The following is a 16,481-nucleotide window of genomic DNA, read 5'->3' as shown; positions in this document are numbered from 1 at the left end:
TATAATTACTCTCACTTTCCTAGGTGTGTAATGTTTGTTTAGTCCTGAATCTTTATATATTCTAGTAAGAAACTGAATGTAGTAAAAAGTTTTACAAGAAATGACAAACACAGATAAAGTTCACTATAAATTTTAATCCATGATATAAAAGGGAATACCTTGTATTAGAAAATAAAATATAATGATCACATTCAATTTGTAAATACTTCTATGGCACAAAGAGCTTTCCTTCAGATCCAACCTTGTAGTTGTGTTTTGTCTGCTTTTTGAGAATACCACCACAGTGGTAAACCATGAAGAACATGAGTAAAGCTGGTTAAAGGTGACTGTCACAGAGGTACTGTTTAAACTCAAAAAGCAGAGTTCATTTATTCACTGAATTCATTAATGAATTCCCTTATGTAGAATAAAAGGTGATGCTCCATGCTTATCAGGAAATAGTGGTTTCTCCCAGTATAATCAGGAAGCTGATCACAATACTTAGGACGTGAGAAAACTTCCTTTTTAATCATATCAACGTTGTTACTTCTTAGGTTCTGACATTATCATTACAGAAAAAGTACTTTTTCTTGAGGGAATGGCAACTTAACAGTGCTGATATGAATACAACAAATCCAAAGCAATGCTCAAAACATTGCTGGAGGAATTTTTGAGAAGTTTAGCTTTAACTGTAACAACAAATAAAAGAAAGATGGTTAATTATATCCTCTTTTCAGAGGGTGAAAAGCTCTTAAGGTTTTTGACATTTTGTAGAATGTATAAGCTTCCTTCAAATGTTTTAAGATTGAAATTACAGCTATATTAATAATTTTGGAATTTAGCCTCATTGAATGAAATTTCATAACTATTTAACTGAAAAAACACTGTAAAATTTGAATAGGAATTATAAACTCTTAAAAGATAATTTTCAAGATACATGCCTACAGACAACCTAAGTGTAAAATTACACCTTTTTTGATAATACCTGGCAGTTCATGCCTCACTTCCCAAATACACGAATAATGAAAACAGAGTTCACATATTCAAAGGATGGGGCTTCTTCCCTTTTTAAAATTCATCAGGCTCTCAAGTGCCAAAAATGCGAAAAACTGCACACATGCAAACAGTCTCAGCCCAAAGGAACACATATTCCTATACTTTCATCCCTTTGAAGACAGAGGAGACAGGGAATATAAATGACCCCTCCTTGCCATGTGACATTACCTATTTCTGTATATATATATTTCCTAAAAGAAATCAGTCCTGAATATTCATTGGAAGGACTAGTGCTGAAGCTGAAGATCCAATACTTTGGCCACCTGATGCAAAGAGCTGACTCATTGGAAAAGACCCTGATGCTGGGAAAGATAGAGGGCAGGAGGAGAAGGGGACAAGAGAGGATGAGATGGTTGGACGGCATCACTGACTCAATGGACGTGAGTTTGAGCAAACTCCAGGAGACGGTGAAAGACAGGGAAGCCTGGCGTGCTGAAGTTCATGGGGTTGCAAAGAGTCGGACATGACTTGGCAATTGAACAATATATATAGTTTGCTTTATGAGATTAGCAGGATAAAATAAAGGGTTAGATTTTTCACCATCTCTCATGCTACCTGGTAAGATGAGACTCAAAGTAGGTAGAGTACTACCAAGAGATTACACAGTGATTGGTGAACTGGCCTAAAATAATTAGGCTTTTTATTTGTAACTCCCTTTTAAAAGTTGTCATATGACAACAGCTTCAATTTATGACAGCAAATAAAAGAAAATGAGGTGCCATGCTCTATTAATCAAAATATTCTAAGATAAAAGAAAATATAAAACCTGAAAATAATGTCAGTGCTCTAGACCATTTAGAAAGTTATAATTATTAAAATTCTGAATAAAAAGGTCTTCAGAACAGATCCATCTCAAAACTATTTTACAACCTTTGGAAAAAATAGGCAGATTTCAAATGACTTGAAGTCTGACTTCCAGATTTCATACAGTCTGAGTTTTTTTTCCCCTTGTAGTGCAGCTTTGCTTTAAAACCTCTCATACCAGTAATTGCTTCTTTATGCTGAAATAAAACTCTGTTTGTTCATTAATTTCCTGTACATCCCATCTGGTTGCAAAAGCAGCTCTTCATGTTTCCCACACTCGATGATTCTCCCCTGGTCAAGGACAGCTACCACGTTGGCGTTCTTAATCGTGGACAGACGGTGGGCAATGATGAACACTGTTCTTCCTTCCATCAGTCGGTCTAGAGCTTGCTGTACGAGGTGCTCATTCTCAGCATCCAGTGCACTAAAGAGGAGAGCCCACAGGAAGGCAAAGGTGTCAGGGCCATGCACACTGTTCATGCGTGTGTTTCCCGGTACACATACGTGAGCCCCTCACAAGCAGCTAACCTCTACTATGATCAAAACTGCAACTCCCTGGGTCAACTGTCTAACTTTTATAAAGTTACTAACAAAAAAAGAAGCTCTGAAGCCGTGATCTCCAGAGAACTGCCATGTAAGTTAAAAAGGATTTTTCACATCTGCTGATAAGTGATGAAAGATTCATCACAAAGGTCTGAATTGGACCTAGAACCCTCAACTCACAATTCATCCTGTTCCCTGCCTCCCAACTGACATGATTAATTCATATCCCATCCCTTTAAAGTGTAAGGTATTCTCAGTCACGTCACTTGAAATACAGAAGTAAGTTTGTGATAAAGAAAGAATTTGATTTAATATAATTACACATTAAGATATCCTCACCTGGTTGCTTCATCTAGGAGAAGAATTTTGGGATTCTGAAGGAAAAACATTAAAAAGATAAGAAAGATATAATTTTATTAGAAAAAAATAACTCAGAAATAAAAAGAAATAAAGTATTGTTACATGATACAACATGGATGACCCCTGAAAACACCCTAACGAAAGAAGCTGGACATAAAAGTCCATTTATAGGAAATGTCCAGAACAGGCACATCTGTAGGGGCAGATGTGTGGTCACCTGGGGTTGGGGTAAATGGGGAAATAAGTTGGGTGGGTATGTGTGAATGTTATTTGGGCAATGAAGAAAAGGTTCTGAAATTGATTACAGTGACGGATGCACAACTCTGAATACACGGACACTGACCTATATGCTGTGCATGAGTGAACTACATAGCGTGTGAATTCTATCACAATACAGCATCTACGAAGGATGAAAAATAGTTCATATGTGCTTGAGATGAGCTTGTAAGTGGAAGAGTTAGAGATGACTTTAAACCATTATCACAGTGATCAATGAACTGTGCAGCTTTATTCTGCAGATGAAACAACTGAAAGTATTAGATGAGGCTCTAAAGTGAGTCAGATAGTCTAACTCTCAGGGTCCTCTTGGAGTTTAGTTGGGAGCAGTACACACAAAACTGAAAAGAAAGAAGAGTCGGCCAATGTATATAGCAGATAAATTCTAGCCTTGCCTAGGAATCTATCCACAAGAAATGAAAACATAACCACACAAAAACTTGTACACCATTCAGAGCAGTGCTATTTCTAACAGCCCTAAACCAGAAATAACTCAAGTGTTCATTAACCTATGAGTGATAGACAAATTGTGGTCTGTCCATACGAAGGGCTGGAAAGGAGTAAAGCACTGATACGGCTGCAACATGGAGGACTCTTAGAAGCTATACTAGGAAAGGAGGCTAGAAGCAGAAGACCACTGTCTGATTTCATTTACCCGAAACGTCCAGAAAGGCAAATCGAGACAAAGTGAAAGCAGATTATTGGCAGGTGGGGCTGGGAATGCAGAAAGGTTGCTCAGGCGCATAAAGGTGATAGAAATGTTCTAAAACTGGATTATGATGGTTGCACAACTCTGTAAATTTACTAAAAGTCACTGAAAAGTACATTTAAAACTACTCAGTTTTATGATATGCAAATCATGCTTCAGTAAAGCTGTTTTTTTTTAATCACTTTTAAATCTGAGGAGAGTACTTATCTAACAAAGGAGAAGGCCATCATTTCCTAAAGTATGCCAATGCCTATGAATGTCAGCTTTTCCGGTTCCTCTCAGGAGTCTTGTGTAAGCATCTCAGGTCTGTACCACTCAGTTTGCTGTGCTCATTCTCAGTTGTGTCCTGTGATCCCATGGACTGCAGCCCGCCAGGCTCCTCTGTCCCTGCGATTCTCCAGGCAAGAATGCTGGAGTGGGTTAGCACGTCCTCCTCCAGGGCATCTTTCCAACCCAGGGACTGAACCTGGGTCTCTTGCATCTTCTGCACTGGCAGGCGGATTCTTTACCACCGAGCCACCAGGGAAGCCCAAGACTCAGTGGAGCAGGTTATTAAACACTATAAAAGTAAGTATACTTGTACTGTTTTGGTATTTTGATATAATTACTGTTTCTCCAGTTAGAGACTGTATGCTTCTTTAATTTGATTATTTTTTTTAATTGAAGTATAGTTGATTCACAGTGTTGTACAAATCTCTGCTGTACAGCAAAGTGACTCAGTTATACACATATAGACATTCTGTTTTAATACACAGTATGCTACTTGATGGAAGATCTATGTGATAAACTTTTCTCCCTCTGATAATTCCAGCACTGTACTGAGCTCCTAATACCCAAGAAATACTTGTTAAATCTGAAGACAGTCAGTGGAATTCCCAACTCATCTTTCACCAGAGCTGTCAGCAATATACCTACCCACCTCCTCCAAAAAGAAAGAATGAGAAAAATTGTGCATTACTAATTACAAGGTCCCTAGTTAAGAACAATGCCCCAAACCCCCAACCAAGTGGCTTCAGGCTTACCTTAAGCAGAGCACGGGCAATTGCAATTCGCTGCTTCTGCCCACCTGACAATGACAACACACATATACTTTAAACTGACGGTCTTAACAAAAATTCTTGGAAACAGGCTTTACTGATACACCACGTGGCAATTTGAAGGTATCAAGTTGAGATAGATGAGAGAACAGAAACCTATGTTTGAAATATATTATTTCCTCATCACTCTAAAGATTAATAATAAGAATTATTATCATGGCTAACACTGAGGGATTCCTATGTGCCAGGCATTTCCTAAATGCATTACACATATTATTTCATTTCATCTCAAAAACAAGCCTGTGAGGTAGATTCTATAATGATTCCCTTTTCACAGATGAAAGATTGTGCCATGAACACTCTGCAGGAGGCCTCACAGCTGGTCACTGCACTGCCGAGGTCTGCACTGGGCATTCAGTTCAGTTCAGTCGCTCAGTCGTGTCTCACTCTTTGCGACCCCATGAACCACAGCACGCCAGGCCTCCCTGTCCATCACCAACTCCCGGAAATTACCCAAACTCATGTCCATTGAGTTGGTGATGCCATCCAACCATCTCATCCTCTGTCGTCCCCTTCTCCTCCTGCCCTCAATCTTTCCCAGCATCAGGGTCTTTTCCAATGAGTCACCTCTTCGCACCAGGTGGCCAAAGTATTGCAGTTTCAGCTGCTTAAACATCAGTCCTTCCAATGAACACCCAGGACTGATCTCCTTCAGAATGGATTGGTTGGATCTCCTTGCAGTCCAAGGGACTCTCAAGAGTCTTCTAAACACCATAGTTCAAAAGCATCAATTCTTCGGTGCTCAGCTTTCTTTATAGTCTAACTCTCACATCCATACATGACCACAGGAAAAACCATAGCCTTGACTAGGCAGACCTTTGTTGGCAAAGTAATGTCTCTGCTTTTCAATATTCTGTCTAGGTTGGTCATAACTTTCCTTCCAAGGAGTAAGCGTCTTTTAATTTCATGGCTGCAATCACTACCTGCTGTGATTTTGGAGCCCCCAAAAGAAAGTCAGCCACTGTTTCCCCATCTATTTCCCATGAAGTGATGGGACCGGATGCCATGATCTTCGTTTTCTAAATGTTGAGCTTTAAGCCAACTTTCTCACTCTCCTCTTTCACTTTCGTCAAGAGGCTTTTTAGTTCCTCTTCACTTTCTGCCATAAGGGCGGTGTCATCTGCATATCTGAGGTTATTGATATTTCTCCCGACAGTCTTGATTCCAGCTTATGCTTCTTCCAGCCCAGCGTTTCTCATGATGTACTCTGCATATAAGTTAAATAAGCAGGGTGACAATATACAGCCTTGACTCCTTTTCCTATTTGGAACCAGTCTGTTATTCCATGTCCAGTTCTAACTGTTGCTTCTTGACCTGCATACAGGTTTCTTAAGAGGCAGGTCAGGTGGTCTGGTATTCTCATCTCTTTCAGAATTTTCCACAGTTTATTGTGATCCACACAGTCAAAGGCTTTGACATAGTCATTAAAGCAGAAATAGATATTTTTCTGGAACTCTCTTGCCTTTCTGATGATCCAGAGGATGCTGGCAATTTGATCTCTGGTTCCTCTGCCTTTTCAAAAACGAGCTTGAACATCTGGAAGTTCCTGGTTCACGTATTGCTGGACTGTGCATAGGCTGTGCTTATCACCACACACGTTTGCTCTCCCCTCCCCCCAATAGAGTGTCTCTTGCAGTAGGAAAGGAAGAGGAAACTCAGGAGAGCTGGGGTTCAGAGCAGTGCGTGGACTGCATGAGAGCTGAGGCAGCTGGAATGGTAACGCTCCTGCTTGCCCGGAGCCTGGCCCTGTGCTCCCACTCTCGCCGGCTCTCTCTCCCAGCCCAGGGAGCAGCTTGCCCGTGCGGCAGCCTGTGCGTGCATGAGACTGCAGGTGGCAGAGAGAGCAGCCACTCCAGCACCCCCTGCTCTGTCTGTCAGCTCTAACTCTACCAAACAAAGCGGGTGGGGTGAGCAGGGGAAATGCAGAAGGACAGGAAGTGGTGACTCCCCTCCTCAATTCTGTTCCACTGGCCCTCTCCTCTCTTCCAGGGCCACTAGCTTAAAGCTGATGGAGTCTCACAGCAGGACACAACTCACTCCTTCTAACTTAGTTCATCATGTGAGAAGACTCAGTTCCATTCTTGGTAATGAATTTTATTGGCTGAATATACTTCTTATTTCATCTAAAAGGAGTTTAATCATTCAAACTGAAATGAAGGGTATTGCTGAAAGCTGTCCTCAATCAGGCAATCCCATCCTCACAATGAGGGAGGGAGGAAAAACCCTTTCTATCTGAACCTCTCTGGTTGGTGGGGATCCCAGTGCTCAGTGTGGGTGGGCAGAGTGGCCACTGAGGGCTTTAGTCAGCTCTGAAAATCCCAGGTGCCAATGAGCACACAGGGTGTCTGTTGCTGGAAGCCCACGCCTTCCTCCACAGTGGACTGAAACCTTCAGTTACTTCCCTGGGAGACAGAGCCTGGGAACCCTGGTGAAGGGAAGGACACACAGACTCTGCCCCCAGGGAGCAGGCGATGCACCAGTAGGCACAGCACAGGCACTCCCAGTTCTGCGCCTCTGTCTCTGTCAGTTCCCAGCATCCTGCCCAAGCACACGCTGTCCCAGAGGCTCAGAAACAGCTCTATGGCCATGACTCACCCCATCCGTCAAAAGCAGGTTTTCATCTACTGCCTATAGCTTTAACAAATCGTACACAACGATCTTAGAACATTTTTGTGTTAAACTATCCATAGCCTAAGTTCAAGCAAAAAGGTTAGTGTTGGAAAGGATTCCTGCTCCAGCCTTCACTCTGACTTGGAGGCCTCCTGCCCCTGCTCGTGCAGATCCAGTGACAAAGATCATCATGAAAGGAAGCGCTTCTCAATATTTGTAATAAAAATAGAACTGTGTTTAAACAAAATTTTACTTCTGTATTTTTTTAGGGGGGCTCCAAAATCACTGCAGATGGTGATTGCAGCCATGAAATTAAAAGACGCTTGCTCCTTGGAAGAAAAGCTATGACCAAACTAGACAGCATATTAAAAAGCAGAGACATGACTTCATCAACAAAGTCAAGTCATCATCTAGTCAAGACTATGGTTTTTCCAGTAGTCATGTATGGATGTGAGAGCTGGACTATAAAGAAAGCTGAGTGCTGGAGAATTGATGCTTTTGAACTGTGGTATTTGGAAGACTCTTGAGAGTCCCATGGACTGCAAGGAGATCCAACCAGTCCATTCTGAAAGAGATCCAACCAGTCCATTCTGAAAGAGATCTGTTCATTGGAAGGACTGATGCTGAAGCTGAAACTCCAACACTTTGGCCACTTGATGCGAAAAGCTGACTCATTGGGAAAGACCCTGATGCTGGGAAAGACTGAGGGCAGGAGAAGGGGACGACAGAGGATGAGAGGGTTGGATGGCATCACTGACTCTATGGACATGAGTTTGGGCAAGCTCTGGGAGTCGGTGATAGACAGGGAGGCCTGGCGGGCTGCAGTCCATGGGGCTGCAAAGAGTAGGGCATGACTGAGTGACTGAACTGAACTGAACTTACTTCTCTATTCATTGGTCCCACTTCTGCACTTGAAAGCAACAGAACTGTTTCTGTTTCCCTGCCATAACTCAGCCTCCATAATGCGATCTGACTCGCTGCCTGAGCTGACATTGCAGGGAGTCCCACCACTGGAGTCCCATGGTGCCACAGGCCTGCGAGCTCCCACTGTCCAGAGCTCCCACTGTCCAGAGCTCCCACCGTCCAGAACTCCCACCATCCAGAGCTCCCACTGTCCAGACCTCCACTGTCCAGAGCTCCCACCGTCCAGACCTCCCACCGTCCAGAGCTCCCGCCGTCCAGAGCTCCCGCCGTCCAGAACAGGACATGACGGACTCTGCCTGGGTCAGGTCTGGACCAGGGCTTCGCTGTGGTTATTACATTTTAAAAGAGTTGTTTTTTTAAAAAAAAGATGACTATGTGACAAAGACCACATGTAGCCTGCAAACCTAAATCATCTACTCTCTGGCCTTTTATAGAAAAGCCTGTGAGCCCGGGGTCTACACACAATCTCCTCCAGCTGCGCACCTGCTCTGACTCAGTCTCTGCCTCCCAGGACAGGTCATCCTGCCATCCAGTGTCCGTCTCATTTGCAAGGATCTTGAATTGTAAAACATCTATTCTCAGAAGAGAAAAAGTGGCTGTGGCTGAATACTGCCCAGTGGGACATCCAGTGGGAGCCTGGAAACACCTCTGGGGTGGAAAGTGAAGGGAATTGGGGAATTGTCACATACAAAAGAGATCTGAGAAAACAAAAATGTTAATTTCATAAACTCTAAGGACAAAAGCCTAATTAAAAAATAACACTGCGATAGGAAATGTTTGGAGAGTTTTTTGGAGCAGAGACGTTTTGCGACGAAGAGTAACAAAACGCACCTGAGAGGAGAACGCCCTTTTCTCCGACCACAGTGCTGAACCCTTGAGGGAAACTTCGGATGAAAGCAGCTGCGTTGGCTACAGCGGCTGCCTGCTCTATCTGCTCAGCGGTCACCGAGGCGGGGTCGTCTGCACCATATGCGATGTTCTCCGCGATTGAGCAAGAAAACAAAATTGGCTCCTACACATTGGAAACAAAACACGCTTACTGAATATTTCAAAAGGCCAGTAACACAGTGGAGCTTAGTGGAGCTAAGAACTTTTCCCAGAGAATATATACTGGGTTTTTTTGGGAGGCTCTATTTTCTCATTCTCCATCCATTTACCCCACGGTGTCTAACAAGTTCACATGTTAGCAGGAGTAGGATGACTTTACCATCTGAAGATGGAGGATCCTACAGGATCCTGCCCTCACCCTGCACGTAGCAGATGCTCTGTAAATGCAAGTCCCCTTTCCCGAGGAAGACCTCAACCCCGTCTGCGTTCTCCAGCTGCCTGCCTTCCAAGGATGAAGGGAGAATCCATCTCTTTCTGTCACTTCTTGAAACACAAAGCAGATGGGAAAGTGGCATTTGCAGAGAACTAGTCTGTGGAATTGTCCTAAAAAGCTAATAAACTCCCAGCTTCTTCCTCTCTCCTTAATGAGGATGGCACTGCTGTGACCCTTGCCCTCCCGAGCCAAGCCCATCACTGTCCCCCAGCCGTCCCCAGAGGAGTGGGGCTGAGGGGAGGTTCACTGGAGAGAGAGGCCCAGGAGTGGGGGAAGGCTTGGGTTTGTCTGTTGTGCACAAAACTTCGTAATAGAAATATAAATAGCTTGTCAAGATTCCCCTGCACTAAGTGGTCTTGTGAAAACAGCTTCATCAAAGAGACCACATTAATGTTCTTGAAATCCTCTATCTCTTTGCAAGGGCACCTGGCTCTTGGCATAGTTTTTGCTTGCTTATCTCTGAAACCCTTCAGGCAAAACAGTAGACTGGCTACTAATGAAAATGAGAACTGAGAAAGAGTCAAAAGAAGTTAAAAAGCTGTATCTTTTTCTCCCCAATCTTCTAGACTACCTGCATTACAAGTAATGACAGTCTCTACCTTTGGAAAAAGATAATGCTTCAAGTGGTTAAAATGTTTAAGGTCTTCAGGAAACAGCACTACAAACATAAACAACCTGCCCAAAGAGGTTAGTTTACTACATCTGGAAAACATCCATTCCTTTTCTTTTGAAAGGTTCAAGACCAAGAGCAAAGCAAATGACAAAAGCAACTTTAAAAGAAAGAGTAATAAAAACGGACCCTTCTCCTCTTACCTGACTCACTGTCCCAATCTTGGATCTCAGCCAGACTGGGTTTAGCTCTCGGATATCATGGCCATCAAGGCTGATTGTTCCTTGCAGGGAAGAAGGGAAAGAGGTCAGTGGGCGCCATGGGGCCAGTGACTGATACAAACACAGACAGGATCTGGCGGCAAAACTCCAGACTCAGTTTTTTCAAGATTAGATACTCAAAATCTCCAAACAGAACCTAAAACCAGCGGGTTTCAGTGACTTTCAGAGCTGGAAGGGACTCTTCTGGATCAACTGCACCTACTCTCTCCCTGCGATGGCGGGATGACCAGCCCACCTCGCTCGTCCCGCCAGCTTGCCTTCCCTCCAGTGTTAGTGCAGATGCAGAAGCGTCTGCTGTCTGACTGCCACGATGGCAGAGTGTTTCACCACCAGATGTAACTCTTTGACCTCAGCTGACAGAATTTCCTTTACACCCTGAGGGAACGAAATCACGCCTCCTGATTACGATGACAGTAAACACAAGAAATTCGATTCTTTCTCAGTTAGGCATATGGAATTACACAAGCCCAAAATAAATTTTCAGACACCTACAAAAAACCCGAGGTATTGACTTAGAAAGCCTAAGCGCTCTGTACAGGCTCCACAAGGCAGGAATATAAGCACAGTTCCTTTTCTCCCTGATCTGTTCACTGTGATGAAGAAACCAGAGACTCAATGTTTTGCATTCCTCTCGCTAGGATTTCCTAAGCTCAGAATTTTATCGCAAGTAGAAGGTAAGTCCAGGCTGCGATTCCAGAGGCAGACAGTGTAATGACATCCACTAACACACTTGGTGGTTTTGCACATCAGATCAATACCTGGCATACAACCAGCTCTCACGGTGTTCTAACCAAAAAGACTATAAGACCTACTCTTTAAATTCATGATTTTAGGGAATTCCCTGGTGGTCCAGCAATTAGGACTGCAATCTCTCACTGCTGAGGGGCCAGGTTCAATCCCTTGTCGGGGAACTAAAATCCCACAAATCACATGACCAAAAATAAATAAACTCATTTTTTATTTTACCAACGGTTTTTTTCTTGTGGAGAAACAATGTTTCCTTAATCCAAAAATAAACCAACACATACAGAATATCTTCTCTAAACTCTGATATAAAGAAGGATATCAACTACGTGTGGTGAGGGATGTTAACTTGACACACTAACATCACACTAATGATTTTGTGATCATTTCACAATATATACACATAGTGAATCATTATGTTGTGCACCTGAAACTGTTAAATACCAATTAACAGAATGTGTTCTTTGCTCTAAAAGATGCTATAATGCAGTTAAAAATAAACACCAAAATGAGAAAATATCTACTGCTTCAAGAGAGCGTCAGTGGAGCCGCACAGGAGTGGCTCACTGACAGCCACGTGCCCTGTCTGCACGCTGGCCCCGTGTGGGAGGGATGGTGGGCTTCAAGGAGCCCCGGGCGCCTGCACAAGCTCAGACAGTGCAGGCAGCGTGTTCTCCACGTGCTGCCATCAGCGCCCCACGAGGCACCTTTCTGATCCCCGCTCCAGGTGCAGAAGACACCGCACAGGAGATGAGGAGATGGATGCAAAGGATACGACATGCCCGACAGGCCTCCTGGGTGAGCTGACAGCCCGGAAAGTGACACCGCTGTCTAAGGGACTTCCTCCCTGGGAACAGGCCCTTTGGCAGTCAGAACGCATACAATGCATAGCCTCTGCACACTCAGACCCTCTCCCAAGGCTCAGGAGTAGAAGGGCTCAAGAGAGGGCCCCTGTCCCACAACACGCTGAACCACTCACCAGAAGCAGGGTCGTACAATCTCAGCAGGAGGGAAATCACTGTGGATTTGCCAGCACCACTTTGGCCAACCAGTGCTGTGACAGATCCTGATGGGATAGAAAGGCTGAAATCCTGGAATATGGGCACCTCTGGGCGAGCTGGATAGGCGAAATGCACGTTCTTGAACTCCAAAGCACCCTGGAAGCTTTTCTCATTCAAAACAGTCCCCTCTGAAAGGTAAGACGGGCACGAATCACTCAGCACCAAGCACATGTGCACAGCTGAGCCCAGGGCCCCACCAGCCTGACCATGGCCTCGGCCCAGCACAGCAAGCTCTGGAGTCTGGGCACTTCTCAGGCAGTCAGGAGGAAGCCGAGTCCCGCACTCCCGAGCCTGCTCTGCACCAGCAGCACAGCACACTGGCCACTGTCCTGGAGCCTCGCAGCCCTCAGAAGCCCAAGTCCACATCCCAGTCCTACTGATATGAGCAGCAGCTGATGAAGCGTCCGACCCAAGAGCTGCCGGCTGAATCCAGTGGCCTTCTCCCTGTGGGCTGCCTCTGCAGGCCCCCCATCCAGGGTTTATCTCACCTTCTCTAAAGAGTTGTTTTAAGAGGATGATGAACAGGCAGGTGCTGCACAACAGCCTCAGAGCTCGAGGGGGTCAGAGGTCGGTTCTATCCGGGGGTGACCCTGCTCTTGATTGGGAGAAGTGGCTCCATCTCTCCCGGTTGGGCTCATTCCTGCCACTCTATCACAGTGGAGAACGCTGGCATTCACTATTGCCCTGGGGCCAGTGAGTAGCTGACAGTGATCGCTGCTTCTTCCACTGAGCCTGACTGCTCGGCCCAGGCCATAGCTGCCCCAAGCATGGGCTTCCAGTGAAGCAGCTCACGAAGGAGATGGTTCAAAGCCAATTAGCATCAGCATCCTCCACTCAATCCCCAAAGCCAAGCAACTCAGAGGCTTTTCTATGCATGAACCCTCTTCCTTTCCTCCCTGCCCCCAAATGTCAAAATCATTGAGGAAGACAATTCTGGCGGCCTGGCCAGGCCCTTCCTGTCTGCACTCCTGAGCAGCACGCACTTCCTCCTGCCGTGTGTGGTAACACGTCACCTGCAGGGAGGGAAACAGTGGCGGCACATTGTGTGGTCAGGCCTCCACCTCCAGGGACGCCCTGGGGCCCCTAGCAGCACCCAACAGCAATCTGTCCTCACTGCCCACCCTCTGATGGCCCCGTCCATCCCTGTTGTGGTAAAGACAGTGTCTAGTTCATGCTCATCCTTCCCAGGTAGGGCAGGAAGCTGGTCTCACTGTCCTAAACCACACATGTTTAATCTCAGTAAAGAAAAGCAAACCCAGTTCCGACCCACCATTGAAAGGAAGCTCAGGTTCTCTCTCGAGGAGCTCCCAGAGGCGGCTTCCGGCACCCAGTCCCTTCATTAGCTCTGAGTAGAAGGAGCTGAGACCTGAGGATGAGAAGCAAAGGCACACATCTATCATTGGCCAATAAATGGCCCTCTGCTACCCTAAGCCCTCTGGGTACAGTGGCAATAGCCTGCTTTTAACATAAAATCTGTTACTTTCAGGAGAAGGCAATGGCGACCCACTCCAGTACTATTCCCTGGAAAATCCCATGGACGGAGGAGCCTGGTAGGCTGCAGTCTATGGGGTCGTGAAGAGTCAGACACGACTGAGCGACTTCACTTTCACTTTTCACTTTCATGCACTGGAGAAGGAAATGACAACCCATTCCAGTGTTCTTGCCTGGAGAATCCCATGGATGGGGGAGCCTGGTGGGCTGCCATCTATGGGGTCGCACAGAATCGGACATGGCTGAAGTGACTTAGCAGCAGCAGCTGTTACTTTCAAACAAGGATTTGAAGCAGCTTCCTGGGAATCCGTCAGAATTCCCTCTGTCTCATACCTTGTTTTCCTTTAGCTTCTCCTCCTGCAATGTCATTATCTCTCATAAGGCTTCAATCTGATCAGGGGATTTACAAATATATATAGTCATACTAGTCAACCACTGAATTAAAATCAATGTTACAGAAAAGTCTGCTTAGTCAAAAGCATAGCAATAAAAATAAAATATAATGCTATCTCATATTAAAAAGGAATACAAGGTACCCCAACATTCATTTAAAAGACACATCCACAAAATCAACCCATCTTTCAGACTCAACACATACAACATTTACTAAGCTAAAAACTGAAAAGAAACTTGGCAATTTTAGATATACTAACAACCTCTGCTTAAAAGTCACCTTTAAACAACTATGATTTAAAATCCCAAGTCCACTGGTCCATGTCAAGTGCCAGAACACATACTTTGTAACACTTTCCCTCAGTAAGGGTGCTGAAAAAATGCAATTCAAATATCCTGGGGACACTGATATTTGTGGAAGATAGAGTAGACTAAAACCTTCAGGTTAAATTAAGGATGCATCGGGCAGAAACAGAGCCACATAACCACAGTCAATCAACCTTCAATAGTTGAGCAAACGCAATTCAAATGGAGAAAGAGGAGACTTTTCAACAAATGCTGCTGCAACAACTAGACTTCCATGTGCAAAACACAAATCAGGACACAGGCCTTACTTCTTTCACAAATTAACTCAAAATGATCTAAACATAAAATGCAAAATTATAAAGCTCCTCGAATACAACATAGGAGAAAAACTTACATGACTGTGGGTTCAGAGATGACTTTTTAAGTATATTAAAAGCACACTCCATGAAAGAATATGTTGTTAAGTTAAAGTTCATTAAAATGGAAAACTTCTAAGAAAGATCAAGTCAAATGTGGCAGAAAGCACAAGACAGGGGCCAGGAGGAAAGCTGACGATGGCTAACTGTGAAAGGTGCACAGAAAGGTCACAGAGAGGGCAGGTGGTGGCCAGCAGATCTGTTCGGAGCGGGGAACATGACCACATGGTGTGCGACCCTACAGCCCGTCAGACCCAACCCCAGGGATGGAAAGAAAGAAATAATACCATCATCGCTCCAGCATCCTGAACTGGTCTTGTCTCGCAAGTCACTCAGCACCCAGAAACATCTTGGATCAGATTTTTCTTTAAGACCAGCCAGCAGAACTAAAATGTTATTTTAAATGGATCTCTGGAACTCTCAGTCCAGAAAATATCCTTACTTGCCTGTGGATGTCTAAAGAAAAGCCTCTCTTTTAACCAGGAGAAAACTCTGGAACCCTGAAAACAAAAAGTTGAGGTCACCCTGTGGGATACCTGAGCTCCTTTAACCAGACTGAGGCTGTTGATCTAACCTTTCCATCTTGGTTTTCAAAGGAAGGAAGGAAAACAAAAAGCAGGGAATCGTTTGCTCCAGGTTGGCTGAGGCTTTGCAGACTCCACACAGCTCTGCCTCCAAGGAGCTTGCTTCCCTTCACTCAGGGGCGGACAAGGAAAGCTGGGCTCTGAGAGACTCTTTACAAAAGCAAGCAACTGTGTCTCATGTACTTTATCACTTCTATTTTGGATTGTTCACTAGTTTTGAACATGGTTGGCTTCTCCCCGCCAGCAACCTGCCCGTCATGAAAGCATCACCATCAGAGGATGAGGTTCCTGTACATGCCTGTTCATACCATCCTTCCTCCCCAACATCCATGCTACAGTGAAAGGGAACAGGTTGTCCTGTGTGCTGGCTGGGAACAGATCCAGTGAGACCCTGTGCTCTGTGAGCTATGGGGGGCAAGGGGCCTGAAAAAATCTAACACTTCTCAACCCAGGGAGGATCACACTTGCCTTTATTCCGTCCTTCAAAGTCAGGTTGGAGTAACAGTCTAGGAAATGTTTTTGCAGTTAGTTAATTGATGAGTAGTGGAGTAATGGGAAAGTTAAGTTTTCATTTCAGAAACTATCACCTGATTTTTCATTAATTCCCCAAGCCTATTTAAATTATATACCTCCGACGCTTACTCCAACCCAGAAAGCATACATTAGGAAGGAGGAGAGTTCGCCCACTGTCATGTGGGCACTGCCCATCAGCAGCCCTCCTTTGTACAGGACAGAAAGCACGATCAGGTTCCCAGAGAGCCCAGTCTGTTAAGGGAAGAAAACACAGAAGTCAGGTGAGAACAAAAGACCCCAAATGCAAAAAGCATTCACACTGTGCAGAATTTCCTTTATGCATTTAACCATCAAGCAAGATTTTCCCAAAATACATTTTAATCTGAACTTTAAAATTCTTTCT

General features: G+C 44.6%; 1 protein-coding gene across 1 annotated transcript in view; it reads right to left on the bottom strand.

Annotated features, from left to right (window-relative positions):
* Positions 1–204: 204 nt before the first annotated feature.
* ABCB10 (ATP binding cassette subfamily B member 10) overlaps positions 205–16,481 on the bottom strand; it is a 33,551-nt gene continuing 17,274 nt past the window's right edge. Inside the window, exons 6-13 of the mRNA XM_068983089.1 lie at positions 16,195–16,330; positions 13,646–13,741; positions 12,294–12,503; positions 10,493–10,572; positions 9,190–9,370; positions 4,750–4,793; positions 2,722–2,756; positions 205–2,263 (exon numbers count right to left, since the gene is read on the bottom strand). Coding sequence (XP_068839190.1) covers positions 2,032–2,263; positions 2,722–2,756; positions 4,750–4,793; positions 9,190–9,370; positions 10,493–10,572; positions 12,294–12,503; positions 13,646–13,741; positions 16,195–16,330 — 1,014 coding nt within the window. The 3' untranslated portion in view covers positions 205–2,031. The remainder of the gene's footprint in view (positions 2,264–2,721; positions 2,757–4,749; positions 4,794–9,189; positions 9,371–10,492; positions 10,573–12,293; positions 12,504–13,645; positions 13,742–16,194; positions 16,331–16,481) is intronic.

The sequence above is a fragment of the Capricornis sumatraensis genome, chromosome 10 (assembly GCF_032405125.1).
Source record: "Capricornis sumatraensis isolate serow.1 chromosome 10, serow.2, whole genome shotgun sequence".
Lineage (NCBI taxonomy): Eukaryota > Metazoa > Chordata > Mammalia > Artiodactyla > Bovidae > Capricornis > Capricornis sumatraensis.
This window is presented reverse-complemented; position numbering and strand designations above follow the sequence as displayed.